The 14,821-nt window shown below is 35.9% G+C and overlaps 1 protein-coding gene across 47 annotated transcripts in view; it reads left to right on the top strand.

Annotated features, from left to right (window-relative positions):
• PTPRD (protein tyrosine phosphatase receptor type D) overlaps positions 1-14,821 on the top strand; it is a 2,344,803-nt gene that overhangs the window by 2,138,559 nt on the left and 191,423 nt on the right. For all 47 annotated transcript variants that reach the window (XM_037744085.1, XM_037744087.1, XM_017544042.2 and 44 more), the window contains 2 exons: positions 640-909; positions 4,132-4,713. In XM_037744085.1, the coding sequence (XP_037600013.1) occupies positions 640-909; positions 4,132-4,713 (852 nt within the window). The remainder of the gene's footprint in view (positions 1-639; positions 910-4,131; positions 4,714-14,821) is intronic.

Here is a 14,821-nt window from a genome sequence, read left to right as displayed (position 1 = left end):
GTTAGCCTGTTTCTTCTTCTGTAACTGTAAATCAATATGTATATACATTTCTGTGTTTGTTCCAGTGTTAGTGTGAGGTCTTGAGGCTGCATCCACTGTGAATCTGAAAACAAAGTGCACTTGCAGTGTACTCTAGGTGATGTTTTCCAGGGCTGGGATGTGACAGTGTGGTCCCACACCTACATTCACATCAACTGGAAGTGCACAGCACTGAAGTCGGTTGTGATACTCAACTCAAACATGCTGATGACCTTCCAGCCCCCTTTTCTGCATATACATGCATGCATAGAATCATTGTTATATGCATGTATGTATATGTTTTTGTGTTTATCTTATGCATGATGTTTGTGTATTGTTAGTTTGTAGATAGTTTTTGTGGGGCCCTTGTAGGTCTGAGTCAATTTTTGTATGAGTGTGTCTAAGATATCAATGACTAAACTAAATAAATAATTCTGTGTATACACACACCATACTTGTATGGTCTGTATTATCCACAGTTTTTCTTTATGTTTTGTTTTTGGACAATCCACAATATGTTTCAGTTGTTGAATCGTGTCTGTACGGTGCATGTCATGTGTTTGATAGTCCACTTTTTCTTGCCTTGTATATGTTACCATTTTCCCTTGTGTTTTGTTCCAGTTCGCCGTGTCCCACCAAGATTCTCTATCCCACCCACTAACCATGAAATCATGCCAGGTGGAAGCGTTAATATCACCTGTGTGGCCGTGGGGTCACCAATGCCTTATGTAAAGTGGATGTTGGGGGCAGAAGATCTGACACCTGAAGATGATATGCCAATAGGAAGAAATGTGCTAGAACTGAATGATGTAAGACAGTCAGCAAATTACACCTGTGTTGCCATGTCGACACTAGGTGTCATTGAAGCAATAGCACAGATCACTGTCAAAGGTATGCTCAATGGATCGTGCTTTAAGGATCTGGGTACACTCAAGCTAAGTGACTAATGCCTCTGGAAAGCCCATCCTTGAAAATCTAAAATAAGTCATTATTCAGTGTTTTAAATGTATGCATAACCTAAGCATATCTGTGGTGATATATAAGATATGGAAGTCCAAATAGGCAGATATTTTCTTTAAATTATCTGGCAGCCTATGTACAGATAATCCTCAAAATATTAAAAGACAGTCCCTGGAGGCCCAGACACTAACCAGACAGAACTGGGAATTTTAGACATGGCCGACTGTTAGGGTGGGACTGATGTGTACAGTCTACATACTTCCCCAGGGTCTTGGTAAGAATCCCAAGAAAAATCAAGATGAGCACTAATACATGCTTTAAATTTCTAGATATAAACTAAAAAGAAGAAGAAAAGTTGAAATCAACACAGTCTAATAATAGATGATTAAAGTTTTTGGTAGGCCCTACTATTAAAAATCAAAATGTAAGCAGTATTACATTCTGTTTTAGTTTTATCTTTCACCTTGTATAGATGAGTGCTCAAGAAACGTTCTTTTAAGAAACACACTAAATGTAACCGAAGTACTATATTACACGAGTTATTTTTGAACCGAAGAGAAAAAGAATACAAGCGTGTGAGGATACCAGTTTTTGTTTTTGTTTTTACCCAGTGTTTATAGAATGCTAGAAAGTGTTTGCAAATTGAGTCAGACATAGGGCAACTTAAATTTTCTGCAAATGACCAGAACTATTGCAAAATGAACGCAAATTGTCTTCCTTTTCTAGACAACGTTCTAGGCATTCGAAATTCAGCAGTAAGTCAGAAGTACACGTTTGCTACTCCTGAAAAGCTGCCATTCTAGGCGGTGATCTTAGAAAATGCAATACACGTTATAATTGGTACTGTATCTCTAACCCAAGCATATATATCACATATATGCCAAAAAACTAATAACATGACACGAGAGCAAAGGTACACATTGTCAATATTTATAAACATGTGAAATAATGTGTTATGTAACCTCAGTATAATAAGCACACGTGTATTTATCCATACATTGCAGACATAAAATCTGTACTGTAAATGTGACTTAGTGAAATGTGACTTAGTGAAACTAATAATGTCAGCAAAATATCAGCGAGCACAACTTTAATTAGCAGTATTTGTTTTGCCTTGAAAGTTCAGGAAGACAGGTAGGGAAAATCTGAATCACCCACCTCCTTGAAAACTGCCAGACCAGAATATTTAAACAAATTTCATTTGATTATTATTTTCAGTAAATTCCCTTGGCAAAATATTATCTTTCCGTAGTTCTTTGAGTAGTGTGTAAATATTGAATCACCTTTTTTCATAATTACCATTGCAGCTTTAAATATTTGGAGGTTTGCTGAAGACCTTAAAGAATTCAAAAGCAGGGACCACTTAAAACTAATATTTTGTTCACCTTCTCATCTTTGTTTTCCTGACTCTTGCCACTTCCCTATCATTTCCACCTGAAATATAAACAAATCAAACATAAAGGTGAATCTTGAAGGCAAAATAAAATAAAAGAGCAGGTTGAAGGGAGTGAGGAGAATGGGTGACAACTCATTTATTCATTTAACTGTTTAACAATTCTCATTAAAAACCTACCGAGCACCAGGCAGCGTTCTAGGCATTCAAAATTCTACAGTAATTCAGAAGTACAAGTTTGCTGCTCTTGAAAAGCTGCCATTCTAGTGGGTCTTCTATTTCTTGCCTTTATATTGATAGGGAAACAGAGACAGTAATGGGCCCATTATATGAATGTTACCCTTTGGGTTTTCTCTAAAGAGCCAACTATTAAAATTCCCCTTCCTACCCTTGTATCACTGCCATTCAGAATCGTTGTTTAGAGTAAGGCACTTGAATAGGAGGTCACCAAGGAATACAGCTTATATTTTTAATTAATATTATTTTTAGTTGTATTCTTGTGCTAAAAGGAAACAATTAGATCTCTAAAAAGATGGATTTTATTGCAAATATTTGTAATGTAGCTACATCAGATATTTCCGATATGGAATATGGAATGCATATTAATATGACAATATAGGCCGGGCACGGTGACTCACGCCTGTAATCCTAGCACTTTAGAAGGTCGAGGCTGGTGGGTCACGAGGTCAGGAGATGGAGACTATCCTGGCCAACATGGTGAAACCCCTTCTCTACAAAAAATAAGCCTGGCATGGTGGCACGTGCCTGTAGTCCCAGCTACTTGGGAGGCTGAGGCAGGGGAATCACTTGAACCCAGGAGGCGGAGGTTGCAGTGAGCCAAGTTTGCTCCACTGCACTCAGCCTAGTGACAGAGTGACACTCTGTCTCAAAAAATAATAATAATAATAAATAAAATATGGTGAAAAGCTACTATTCCAAGAAGGCTTAAGTACCAAAACAGCCTCTGTGAGAAACCGCATTGNATGATATAATACTTTAAAAAGTGATTGCGAAAGTGCCTTTAGTTCCTGCAGTGTTTTTAAATATTAGGAATAAAACACTGGTTTGAAATTTCTTTTCTTTTTTACCTTAAAATTTTTCATTAGATTATTTATAAGAAAATTTTTAGTAATGGTACTATGTCTTACAACAACATAGATGCCAGTTCTTTCATAGCAATTTAATTCCATTTCAACGTATTCCACATTTTGTTCTTTTCATTGTGTATTGGTATTTCAGTTACAGCATTTATTTATTGGGGCAAGGGGCTAATTGGCCAAGCTTTTAGTGTAAGACTAGTAATAACTGCAACTAATAGTAAGGCTTTTTGTGGTTTCCAGTTATATTCTAATATTCTTAGTGGATTGACTCATTAATCTTCCCAGCAAACCCATGAAATACAGTTACATACAGCTGTACAATACAACTTAAATACTACTGTTTTTCCCATTTTCACATGAGGAAACTAAAACAGAGAGGTTAAGGAATGTGTTCAGGATCACTTAGTTAATCAGTAGAGGATTTCGATACAAGCCTAAAATTATGCTATCAAGCCCTTCTGGCAAAAGCAGGATTTGTCTTACTTATGTATGTTTTACTGTACTTCTTGGCTACTCTGAAGATTATTCTTTGCTGTAATTTTATTTAATTAAATCTGCAGTAGATGCATAATTCTGTCATTGTCATAGTAGAGTTTGTAGATTCTTGAAACATTATAGGGGTAATGGATAGTCACTGTCTTTTATCGTCCCCCACCCAAGCCTTACCCAAACCTCCAGGAACTCCTGTCGTGACCGAGAGCACAGCTACAAGCATCACACTGACGTGGGACTCTGGGAATCCGGAGCCTGTGTCTTACTACATCATTCAGCATAAACCTAAAAACTCCGAGGAACCTTACAAAGAAATTGACGGGGTGGCGACCACACGCTACAGCGTCGCTGGACTAAGTCCCTACTCGGACTATGAATTCAGGGTTGTTGCTGTCAATAACATTGGGCGGGGGCCTCCCAGCGAACCTGTGCAAACACAAACCTCAGAGCAAGCGCCATCCAGTGCCCCGAGGGATGTCCAGGCACGAATGTTGAGTTCGACCACCATTTTGGTACAGTGGAAGGAACCTGAAGAGCCAAATGGACAGATCCAAGGATATAGAGTTTATTATACAATGGATCCCACTCAGCATGTCAACAACTGGATGAAACACAATGTAGCTGACAGCCAAATCACTACTATTGGCAACTTAGTGCCCCAGAAAACATATTCTGTCAAAGTCCTGGCTTTTACCTCAATTGGAGATGGCCCACTTTCAAGTGACATACAAGTCATCACTCAGACCGGAGGTAAGTTTGGTTCAGGATGGGAAGTAGGGGAGGAGGGAAGGGCTGGTGCAAAGAGGTGAGGAGGACCAAAACAAAGAACAAAGATGGTATAAATTTTAATTGTTGAGATTTAGGGCTTCAAAGCAAGAGATGATAGATACCTGAAAAGGAACAAGCATGGACATCTGAAAAAGTAAATAATAATTTTAAGCAAAGCAGTGCCTTTAGCACTTCTTCTTTTAATTTGTATGGGAATGACTTGAAGACTTCTCTGCATGAGATAGAAAAATGTCTCCCGCATGCAATGTTTTGAGAATAGAAAAGCTACACTTCTTTATAATAGCTAGCATGGTACAGTGGTCTCAAAAAAAGTATTTAATTTGTGTAAGATTGGATGGTTCAAGACAAAGTCAAAAAATAAAACTGTTCCAGGGCCTTGGGTACTTAAATGGCTTATATTTGCCAGAAGCTACTGGCTTAAAAATAAATATTCTCTGAATGGCTTTAATTTCTGTTTTTCTTTTTATGGCCTCAGTGGATGAAGAAAGACAGTTACCAGTGTCTCAGATCAAACTCTGGGACCTGATTTGCTAACTTTACTAAGAGCTCTCAGAGATAGCAAACTATTTGTTGAAGGAAAACCTGGCCCTCCCATTGGTTTTATTTTCCTAAGAGGATATCAAACCTCTTTGGTCTTTGATTCAAGGTAATCAGTTTTGTTTTGGGCTAATGTAAAATAACAGGTCTCTAGAATTCTAAAGTTTATTCTTGAGCGATATGCAGTGGCTCATGCCTGTAATGACAGCACTTTCAGGAGGCTGAGGTGGGCAGATCTCTTGAAGTCAGGAGTTCAAGACCAGCCTGGCCAACATGGCGAAACCACCTCTCTACTAAAAATAGAAAGATTAGCTGAGCATGGTAGAAGGTACCTGTAATCCCTGCTACTCAGGTGGCTGAGGCAGCTGAATCACTTGAACCTGGGAGGTGGAGTTTACAATTATCTGAGATTGTGCCACTGCACTCCAGCCTGGGAAATAGACTGACAAGATACCATCTCAAAAAAAAAAAAGTTTATTCTTGAGCATCTGAAAGCTATTCCTTTGACTTCTCATTGCGTTGGCATCTTTTAAACCTCCATTAATCTACTAATGTTTTGGCAACATGCTATTGGCTTATTCTGAAATCTACATAATAACCATATTATTGGAGACAGTATAGTCTGTAGACATAACTCATTGCTAATCCTGGCAATAAATTAATACATTTTCTCAGATGCCAGAACTAGATGATGTATCTATCATCTATCTCACTGAAACCTGTGAATCACTGACTTGTTTTCATGTCATGGTTGTTTTTAACTATGGGGTGTTTTTAACTATTTGTACTTGCTTCTAGGATTCTCAGAGCACATTGATATTAATAGTTTGCCTGGCTTTATTTTCATGCCATTATTTGATTCTCATTGGCTTGTACATGGATTTACTCTTTATTACACTGTATGAAAGCTAGCTGTAAAAATATGTCTCACCACACTTGTATTAAAAACTATCCATGTGTCTTCTCTATGTGCCATTTGCAATACTTCTGTATTCATTTGCTGTGTTAATATGAAGGAAATTGCTGTAGGCTATTCTTATCAGAAAAGCTTCTCATTGGAAAATAGAGAAATCTGTAAATCGTGTTCTGCTTTTTCTTAACTAAAAGTGGTCAACTACAATGAGATTGTTTTTTATTATACTGCTTTAGCAGCTACATAACTACTAAAAAATTTTAAGGAATTATATAGGAACTTACATTCCACTTTGAGCTTTTTAAGTTTTTCAGCTGTGGTATCTCTTCAATCCCTGGCCTTGGAGTAGCATAACCTGGGTTTGAATCCCAAGGTATCCTTTCTTAGCCTTGAGTGAGTTATTTCACTTCTCTCTGAACTTTAGTTTTCTAGTCTTTAATACTAACCACCTTTACAGAGTGTAGTGGTTCTCTTTGCTTTCTAGCGCTCCTATAAAAAAGAACCACATACTAGGTGGTTTAAACAACAGGAATCTATTGTCTCACAGTTCTTGGGCCTGGGAGTCTGAGATCAAGGTGTTGACAGGATTGATTCCTTTTGAAGGCTGTGAGGGAAATATAATTCATGCCGCTGCCCTGACTTCTGTTGCTTTGCTCGAAATATTTGTTGTACCATGGCATTTAGAAGCATCATCTGATCACTGCCTTCATCTACATATTATGTTCTTTCTGTAAGTATGCCTGTGTCCAAATCTCCCTTTTTATCAGTACACTAGTCATAATGGACTTGAGGCCACTTTTTTTTTTTTTTTTTTTTTTTTTTTTTTTTTTTTTTTTTTTTTTTTTTTTTTTTTTTTTTTTTTTTTTTAGTAGAGGCAGGGTTTCACCATGTTGTCGAGGCTGGTCTTGAACTCTTGATCTGGGGTGATCCACCCACCTCAGCCTCCCAAAGTGCTGGGAATCCAGACATGAGCCACTGCGCCTGACCCAGGGACACTCTTACGACCTCATCTTAACTAACTCCATCTGCAAAGGTTATATTGAAATCTGGTTACGCTCTGAGGTACTGGGGATGAGGATGTCAACATATGGATTTTTGTGGGATGCTGTAAAATTTATAACAGGGTATACATTAGATAATGGAGAGAATCATTTTATAACTCAATAAGTAAAATATAATCATCATAATGGTGGCTAACATATGCAGGACACACTATGCTACAAATTTACATGTATTTATTCTCACAAAACATTTGCCAAAGAGAAAATTGAAGATCAAAGAGGATAAAAAGTGATTCAGAAACTTGCCTTGGGTCATAAGGTTACTAAGTAGAAAAGCAGAATTTAAATCCACGGATCCTGGATACTTTTAACTACTGTATTAGTTCATTTTGAGACGGCTATTAAAAAAAATATATCCCAAACTGGGTAGTTTACAAGGAAAGAGGGTTAATTGACTTATAGTTTCACATGGCTAGGGTGGTCTCAGGAAACTTACAGTCATGGCAGAAGGTGGACGGGAGGCAAGGAACTTCACATGGTGTCAGGAAAGAGAAGAGTGAAGGGGGAAGAGCCCTTTATAAAGCCATCAGATCTTGTTAGAACTCACTCACTATCACCAGAACAGCATAGGAGAAACCACCCCCATTATTCAGTCCTCTCCCACCAGGGCTCTCCTTTGACACGTGGGGATTACAGTTTGTGATGAGATTTGAGTGGGGACACAGAGCCAAATCATATCAACTACCGTTACCTTTTAAGTTAATAATTCGTTAGAAAGCAGGAGTTGCAATTTTTGCTGATAAAATAGACTTTAAAGCAACAAAGATCAAAAGAAGCAAAGAAGGATATTACATAGTGATAAAAGGATCAATGCAACAAGAAGAGCTAAAGATCCTAAATATATACGTACCCAATACAGGAATACCCAGATGTATAAGACTTATAAAGAGACTTGGACTCCCACACAATAATAGTGGGAGACTTCAACATCAGTATTAGACAGATCAGTGAGGCAGAAAGTTAACATCGATATCCAGGACTTGAACTCTGATCCGGAACAAGTAGACTTAATTAACATTTATAGAACTCTCCACTTTAAATACACAAAATATACACTCTTATCAGTACCACATCACACCTATTTATAGGCTTAAATGAAATATTGGTTGGCTGCTTGTTAATTATTTTCTTCCCTCATTTTTTTTTTGTGTCTCTATTATTAAACACAATTACAAGCATACCCATTTTTAGACTGCATTCTAGCCCGGGCAATAAAGCAACACCTCTGTTCTCTCTCCCTCTTTCTCTTCCTCTTTTATGCCTTCATTCTTTTTTTTTTTTTCCTGTTGTTTTTTTTTTATTCTTTCTCTTTCTCTCTCTCTCATTCTTCCTCTAAAAAAAAAAGTTAATAATTCTTTAATGTAACCATTTTTGTGTGCTTTATGCCCACCTAGGTATTCAATAAATGAAAAGAGGCAGGAGAGAAAAACACAGTTGTTTCATTTATTCATACATTTATCTAAGAATTATACGTAACTACTGAAATATTGAGGTAGCTACCAGATTATTCCAGTGCAGAAGTAGATAAAAACATTTAGAAATGAAAAAAAAAAACAACTAAGTTTATCCAAAAGAAGTGGAAGGAAGAACTTGTTTATGAAAGATCATTACACTCAAGCACTAAATTTGGCTGAAATTTGACTAACTTTAAATTAATTAGGCTAAATTTGGCTCTAAGTTTTATAAGCACCAGTTTAAACACAGAAATCTACAGTATTTCGTATCTTTATTTTATGATAACAGGAAGATTAAACTAAGAAACAGATTTTTTTTCTAAACCTAATTCAACCGAAATGTGTATCTTTGACAATTGTGAGAATCCTTGTATTTAGAACACTTAATGAAAAACGCCGATGCCTTGGGTCACAATTTATTGAAAAATGTGGAAGTAATGTTTAAGTAGATAGACCATATCTTGAATTTTTTATGTTACCAGTGGACAGAATATGACATTGAATCATAACTCAGTGAAGGTAGTATTATCAGAGGGCAATTGAGTTACTATGAACTTGGGTCTCTACTTTTAAAAGCTCTGATTTAATTTAATGACAGAACTCAGAAAATTTAGATGAATGGGCTATGGATACATTAGAATTCCACTTTGACTTTTTTACATGAAGGTATTTCCAAGATTCTTCCATAGTAGTTACACTTTTAAAATACCCGTTGATTGAGAAGGCATGTTGTGATGTAATGACTTTGCCTGCCAAGATCAATAGGCTAAAACAAACCCTCCAAAATAGCACAATGATTTGATCTGCTCTATAGGCTTAATTAAAAAGGCCGGTGAATATTAGTTGTCACCTGCCAAAAACAATGATGTTAGTTCTGATGTAATTAATGCTGAGCTGCTCCTTTTTCTGGTTACTGACTAAAGAATTGTTAGGATGATTGCTAGGATAATAACCATTATGAATACAAAATTTAAGGATATGATTGTTTTCACTGCAATTTTCTTTTCTAACCCTATAGAAATTTACTGATCAACAATATGTAGAAATTTAAGTACATTTTACTTACTAATACACAGAAATGTACACTTTGATGTCTTTTGTGTCTAAAAGGTGTTCATTTAATTTTATTATCTTTCATTCTGTGACATTCACATTCCTATTTCTATTTGAAATCAGATTCCAAAAGAACAGTATTTAGGATCAAAATGAGTTTAAGAGAGAAGTCTTACTTTTGATTTTATCTAATATGAGTCAGACAGATGGATATAAGTGAAGGATTGATGTAAATGTGTATATTTCTGGTAATACAGAAAATCAGAATATGATCTGTCTGTTTTATAGTCAGTTAAGAGAGTATTTCTCCTTAATTGCGAATATTAGTACTGTTGACTGTGTTGAGTAATCTTTAAATGGTTTTAAATATGAAAAGACTTTCATTGAGGTGATTATTTTCTGAAATATGGGTCAATCTTCCCAGTTCTCTATAGTTTTAACTTCTGGCATTACGAAGTCACTCACAACTAGTTTAACTTGAAAATATGGAGAATATATGGCCATTGACAAAGGAAGTATTTGTATTAAGCTAGAAAAATATTTCCATTATTAGAAAACACATTTAGGAAGGAAAAAGGATGTCCTATAGTTTCCTTATAAAGATAATATTACCAAAAGCATAGGGTAACTATATTTTGTAGAAGAAGTACAAATAAAGCTCTGATTGAAAAGTAACAAATTAAATCTCAAACCTAATGCATTAAAATAAATGTTGCTTAATGTTCGTGCTAAGTAGAGGCATTATAAATCTTAAACCCTAATATGTGTCTTTTTTCTGAACTTTCTTTACAAAGCATGTCTGACCTCTGATTACATCTATTCATTTAATAGATTCTTGAAAATCATCTGTCTTATATAGACATATCTTTATCAGTATATGCCTTCAAAAGATAAAGAATTGTATATATTAGTCAAATAAATACTAATGAGTAATAGCAAACATTTTAGAGATGTTATTGCTATTACGAATTCTGGGCCTTGCAAAAGTGTTAAAATAAAAGCTATGACCATTAGAGACAAAGTCTGTTAGGTTTCCAGAACTTTATAAATCGTTTCATTAGTGTATGTCAACAGGTTTATACAAGCAAACTAGAAAAAGACTGCTTTCTAATCACCAAAATTATGAGTCTAATTTAAATGCTTTTTCTGAATAGTTTTCGCAGTGAATAAAGGAGCACTGGATATAAATACAACTATAATAAAATTTAACTTTTTCTCCTTTATATTTAATGACAGTTGAGAGTAAGATTTGTGCCGATGCTCATGTATTAAGTACTTATTTTGTCAATGATATATTTGTAACACTTACAGATCAGACTTTTTGTTTTGAATTTTGTTTTGTTTTACTACCATTATAATTCTGGCTGTTAGTTTTATTGTTAATATTATCATTTTTCAATATGCTAGATACACACATTTTAAAATATGTACCTTATTAAAATATTAGATATTTTCGCAATCATGGGTTTTCTTTGGTCATATTTCACATTTTTACCATAGCAAGATGAAACTGTTGTTTACAGTGTGATCTGTGTCAACCTTTCTTTAGGAATAATCTCTAAATTTTATTCCAATATTAATCTCTTCTAATATATCAGCAGTTCAGATAATGTGAAGGTTTCTCCTTTGTTACTCTTTTTTTATCCTTTTTCTTTGAGTTGCTTTCACATATATAGAGAGAGTATAATTATAGTAATATTCAAGTACTTAACATGTATCAGTGGGATTATAATATTTTTTTAGGGACTTGATAGCTCATATATCTATTTCCTTGTGGACATTAAATAAGTAATCAAGAGGAAAGACTTACCTTTACAGTATATAATGACTTCTTAAATATATTAAATTAAAATTTTTACTTATTTCTGCTTTCCATGTCCTATTCTAAATTTGGTTTATGGTCAATATCATATCTCTCCTTTGAATATGGAGTGACTGTGCTTAAAGGTCTGGATTTGTTGTTTTTCTTTGCCCATGATTTTCCCAGAATCTCAAATTTCCTTATAAAATTTATGCTCAGTTAATGTGAAAGAAATGTTACAACACAGAAGAGCTCTTGAATAAAATAAAAATAAAATACTTATTTTTAATAAAATAAGATATACATAGACAAGGGACTGGTAAGTGAAGGTAAAAAATATGCCAGTGAGAAAGTGTGATATGTAATGATTGCGAGAGCATAAAATATCTATGTGGGAAGGCGAGGCACAGTGGCTCACACCTGCACTGCCAGCAGTTTGGATGCCCGATGTGGAAGGATCCCTTGAGCCCAGGAATTCGAGACCGCTCTGGGAAACATATTGAGACCTTGTCTTTACAAAGAAAAAGTGAAAAATTAGCCGAATGTTATGGCACACACCTGTAGTCCCAGCTACTCGAGGGAGGGGGGCGGGTGTCGAGGCAGAAGGAGCGTTTGAGAGCTGGAGGTCACAGCTTTGGTTAACCATATAGTGACCATGATTGTGCCATTGCAGCCCACCCTGGGTGATAGAGCAAGACCTTGTCTCAAAATAAACAATAAATAAAATCTAAGTAAATGTTTACGTTTATGCATTTGTATGTTTAAATACATATAAACATACATAGAGAGAAAACATTAATATAATAAATATGAAGTAGAACCTCTGTAGCCACAAGATTTGGTATAAAAATTCGATTGACGGTTAATGAAAGTACTTCTATGTCTTAAGTGTTACAGAGAAAACAAATATGACAGTCTGATTCCCCTAAAGAGTTTTCTTATATGCACGTATTGTACCCTTTAGGACTAATAATGGGAGTTAAAAAATACATCCATTCATTGTATGCCTTTTTTTTTTTTCTATTCTTTTGCATCTTCAGCTTCATGGTAGTGAATTCAAATTTGATCAGATGCCCTGAGGAAGCGATATTTTAGGGACGTCCTCAATTTTTGAGGAAGTGTGAGTAATGCACCCATAAGCTGTTGACGAGCCTGGAGCATGAGATCCTGAAAGGTTATTTTATGGTCCTGGCCCATATGCTGAATCTAACCTGCAGAAACATTTTGCCCCATACAGTGTTTTTAAAATTCAATTAACTTTTAGTAATTAAGAATGGAAAAATTTTACCTGGAAGGTTCATGATCAACTTCTGTGAAGAAAATCTGAAGCTGAGACAAGAGTGGGCCCACATTTCACAAAGCAGCAATCTGCTGTCAGTGAGCATGGCCTGCGGCCCTTCTTCACGTGGGGTGGTCACTCTCCACCGGGCCTCAGCCCCCATATGGTCTTTTCACTCATCTAAATTCTCTGACACCTCTAAGCACTTTTGTTTGCAACACATGTTTATTTTATACATTGTTTACTATTTAATTTTTTAGAGACAAGATCTCACTCTTTTGTCCAGGATAGAGCACAGTGGCTCAATCATTGCTCACTGTAGTCTCACCCTCCTGAGCTCAAGTGATCTTCTCACCTCTGCCTTCCAGGCAGCTGGAACTAGAGGCATGCTCTGCCATGCCCAACTAATTTTGTTTTTTTAAGTTTTATTATTTTGTGGAGACAGGGTTTTACTGTTTGTCCTAGACTGGTCTCGAACCCACGGCTTCAAGCCTTCCTCCCAACTTGACCTTCCAAAGTGCTGGGATTACCGAGTGTGAGTCACCATGCCTAAGCCTGCACCACAAGTTTAAAATTTAATAAATGAAGTTACCCTCCGAACCATTTCAAAAGAAGGATAAGGAAAGAATGGGAGAGAACCCCCTGTACGTTAGATGAAGACACTTTGCATCTAGTTGTCTAGCCAACACTTAGCGTTGTGCAAGAATTAAAAGGACAGTGTACCCTCTGAGACGTGGATGTGACCACTTAAGTCATTATTTAGAAGGAAGGGGTTCTTAATAGAAACAAACAGAATTAGAAGATCAGATGAAGCTTGTGTCCCTAAACAAGAATCAAGTATTGAGACCAACCGGGAATTTGCTCAAGACAAATTAAAAGCAAAAAGTAAACTGTTTAAGTAAGAAAGAGTTAATTAGGTTTCCAAGATGTTTTCAATCAATGTCAATTTATTATTAGCATTAGGCAGGGAGGAAATGCATAACAAGCAATTATTATCCGGAGAGCAGCCCTTCAATGCCGTCTGTGTTTCTAATTCTTGACCGTACTGTACTCTGGTTTGGTTTGACTCAGGAGTTACCGCAGACTTTCTTGTTTCCCAGGAAATTGGGAGAAAGAAAGAAGCAAATAAAACTAGGAAAAAGTAAATGACTGTGTACATAGGCATATGTGTGCATTTTTAGGCCGAGAAACCCTTTCATCATGAGAATATGACAATTCTGTCATCATTTTCCCATCTATCTTATCACTGTTGTTTCCCATTTTTGCTTCTGCCAGTGCTTGTGGTATTTCCCTTTTAGAAACAATGCATTTCCCATTTGCTTTGCAATTTGCCTGTTTGTGTTTTATTCCCCTCTGTCCCTCCTCCTCTTGCTTCTAGATCTTTTATCTTCTTTGCCTCCAACTTTCAATCTGAATGATTGTGTTAGGTCACCCACTGGGCAGGTACTGGGGGAAAAATGTGATACTCTGTTCAGAAAGTAAGTTCTCAGAGGCATCAAATCAACGAGAATCTCAAGGCCTGTGATTTTTAAAAAGAGAGAGAGAAAAGATGATGAAGGCAACTAGAAATATGAAGCACTGATTATTTGTGACCTTAAGCATCGGTCCAAACATGTGTTCCTACACACACACACACACACACACACACAGACTCACTAGAGGAATAAAATTATTAGAGCTTCTACAAATCATTCTTGCAGACTGCTTTAACAAAGGGCATTTTTTAAAGCTATGCTACAGAGACGTAACTATAAAAGAAAAGGAAAGCAATACATTTTCTCCAAAGGCTTCTTTTCAACTATAAATTACACTGTATTATATGTGTTTTAAAATGTTTTTGCGGAAGTTGCCACTTGAGATGTTTTAAAGCACACTTTAGATGTTTTTTTTACTCCTCTGCTGTGAAGTATTGTTGTTCTTTTTTTTTTCTTTAAATATAAATGGAATTCTCATTTAAATTTGAGGGAATAT

The sequence above is a fragment of the Cebus imitator genome, unplaced genomic scaffold (genome assembly GCF_001604975.1).
Source record: "Cebus imitator isolate Cc_AM_T3 unplaced genomic scaffold, Cebus_imitator-1.0 Scaffold164, whole genome shotgun sequence".
NCBI classification, from domain to species: domain Eukaryota; kingdom Metazoa; phylum Chordata; class Mammalia; order Primates; family Cebidae; genus Cebus; species Cebus imitator.
The sequence above is the reverse complement of the archived record's forward strand: the minus strand, read 5'-3'. Positions and strand labels throughout refer to the sequence as shown.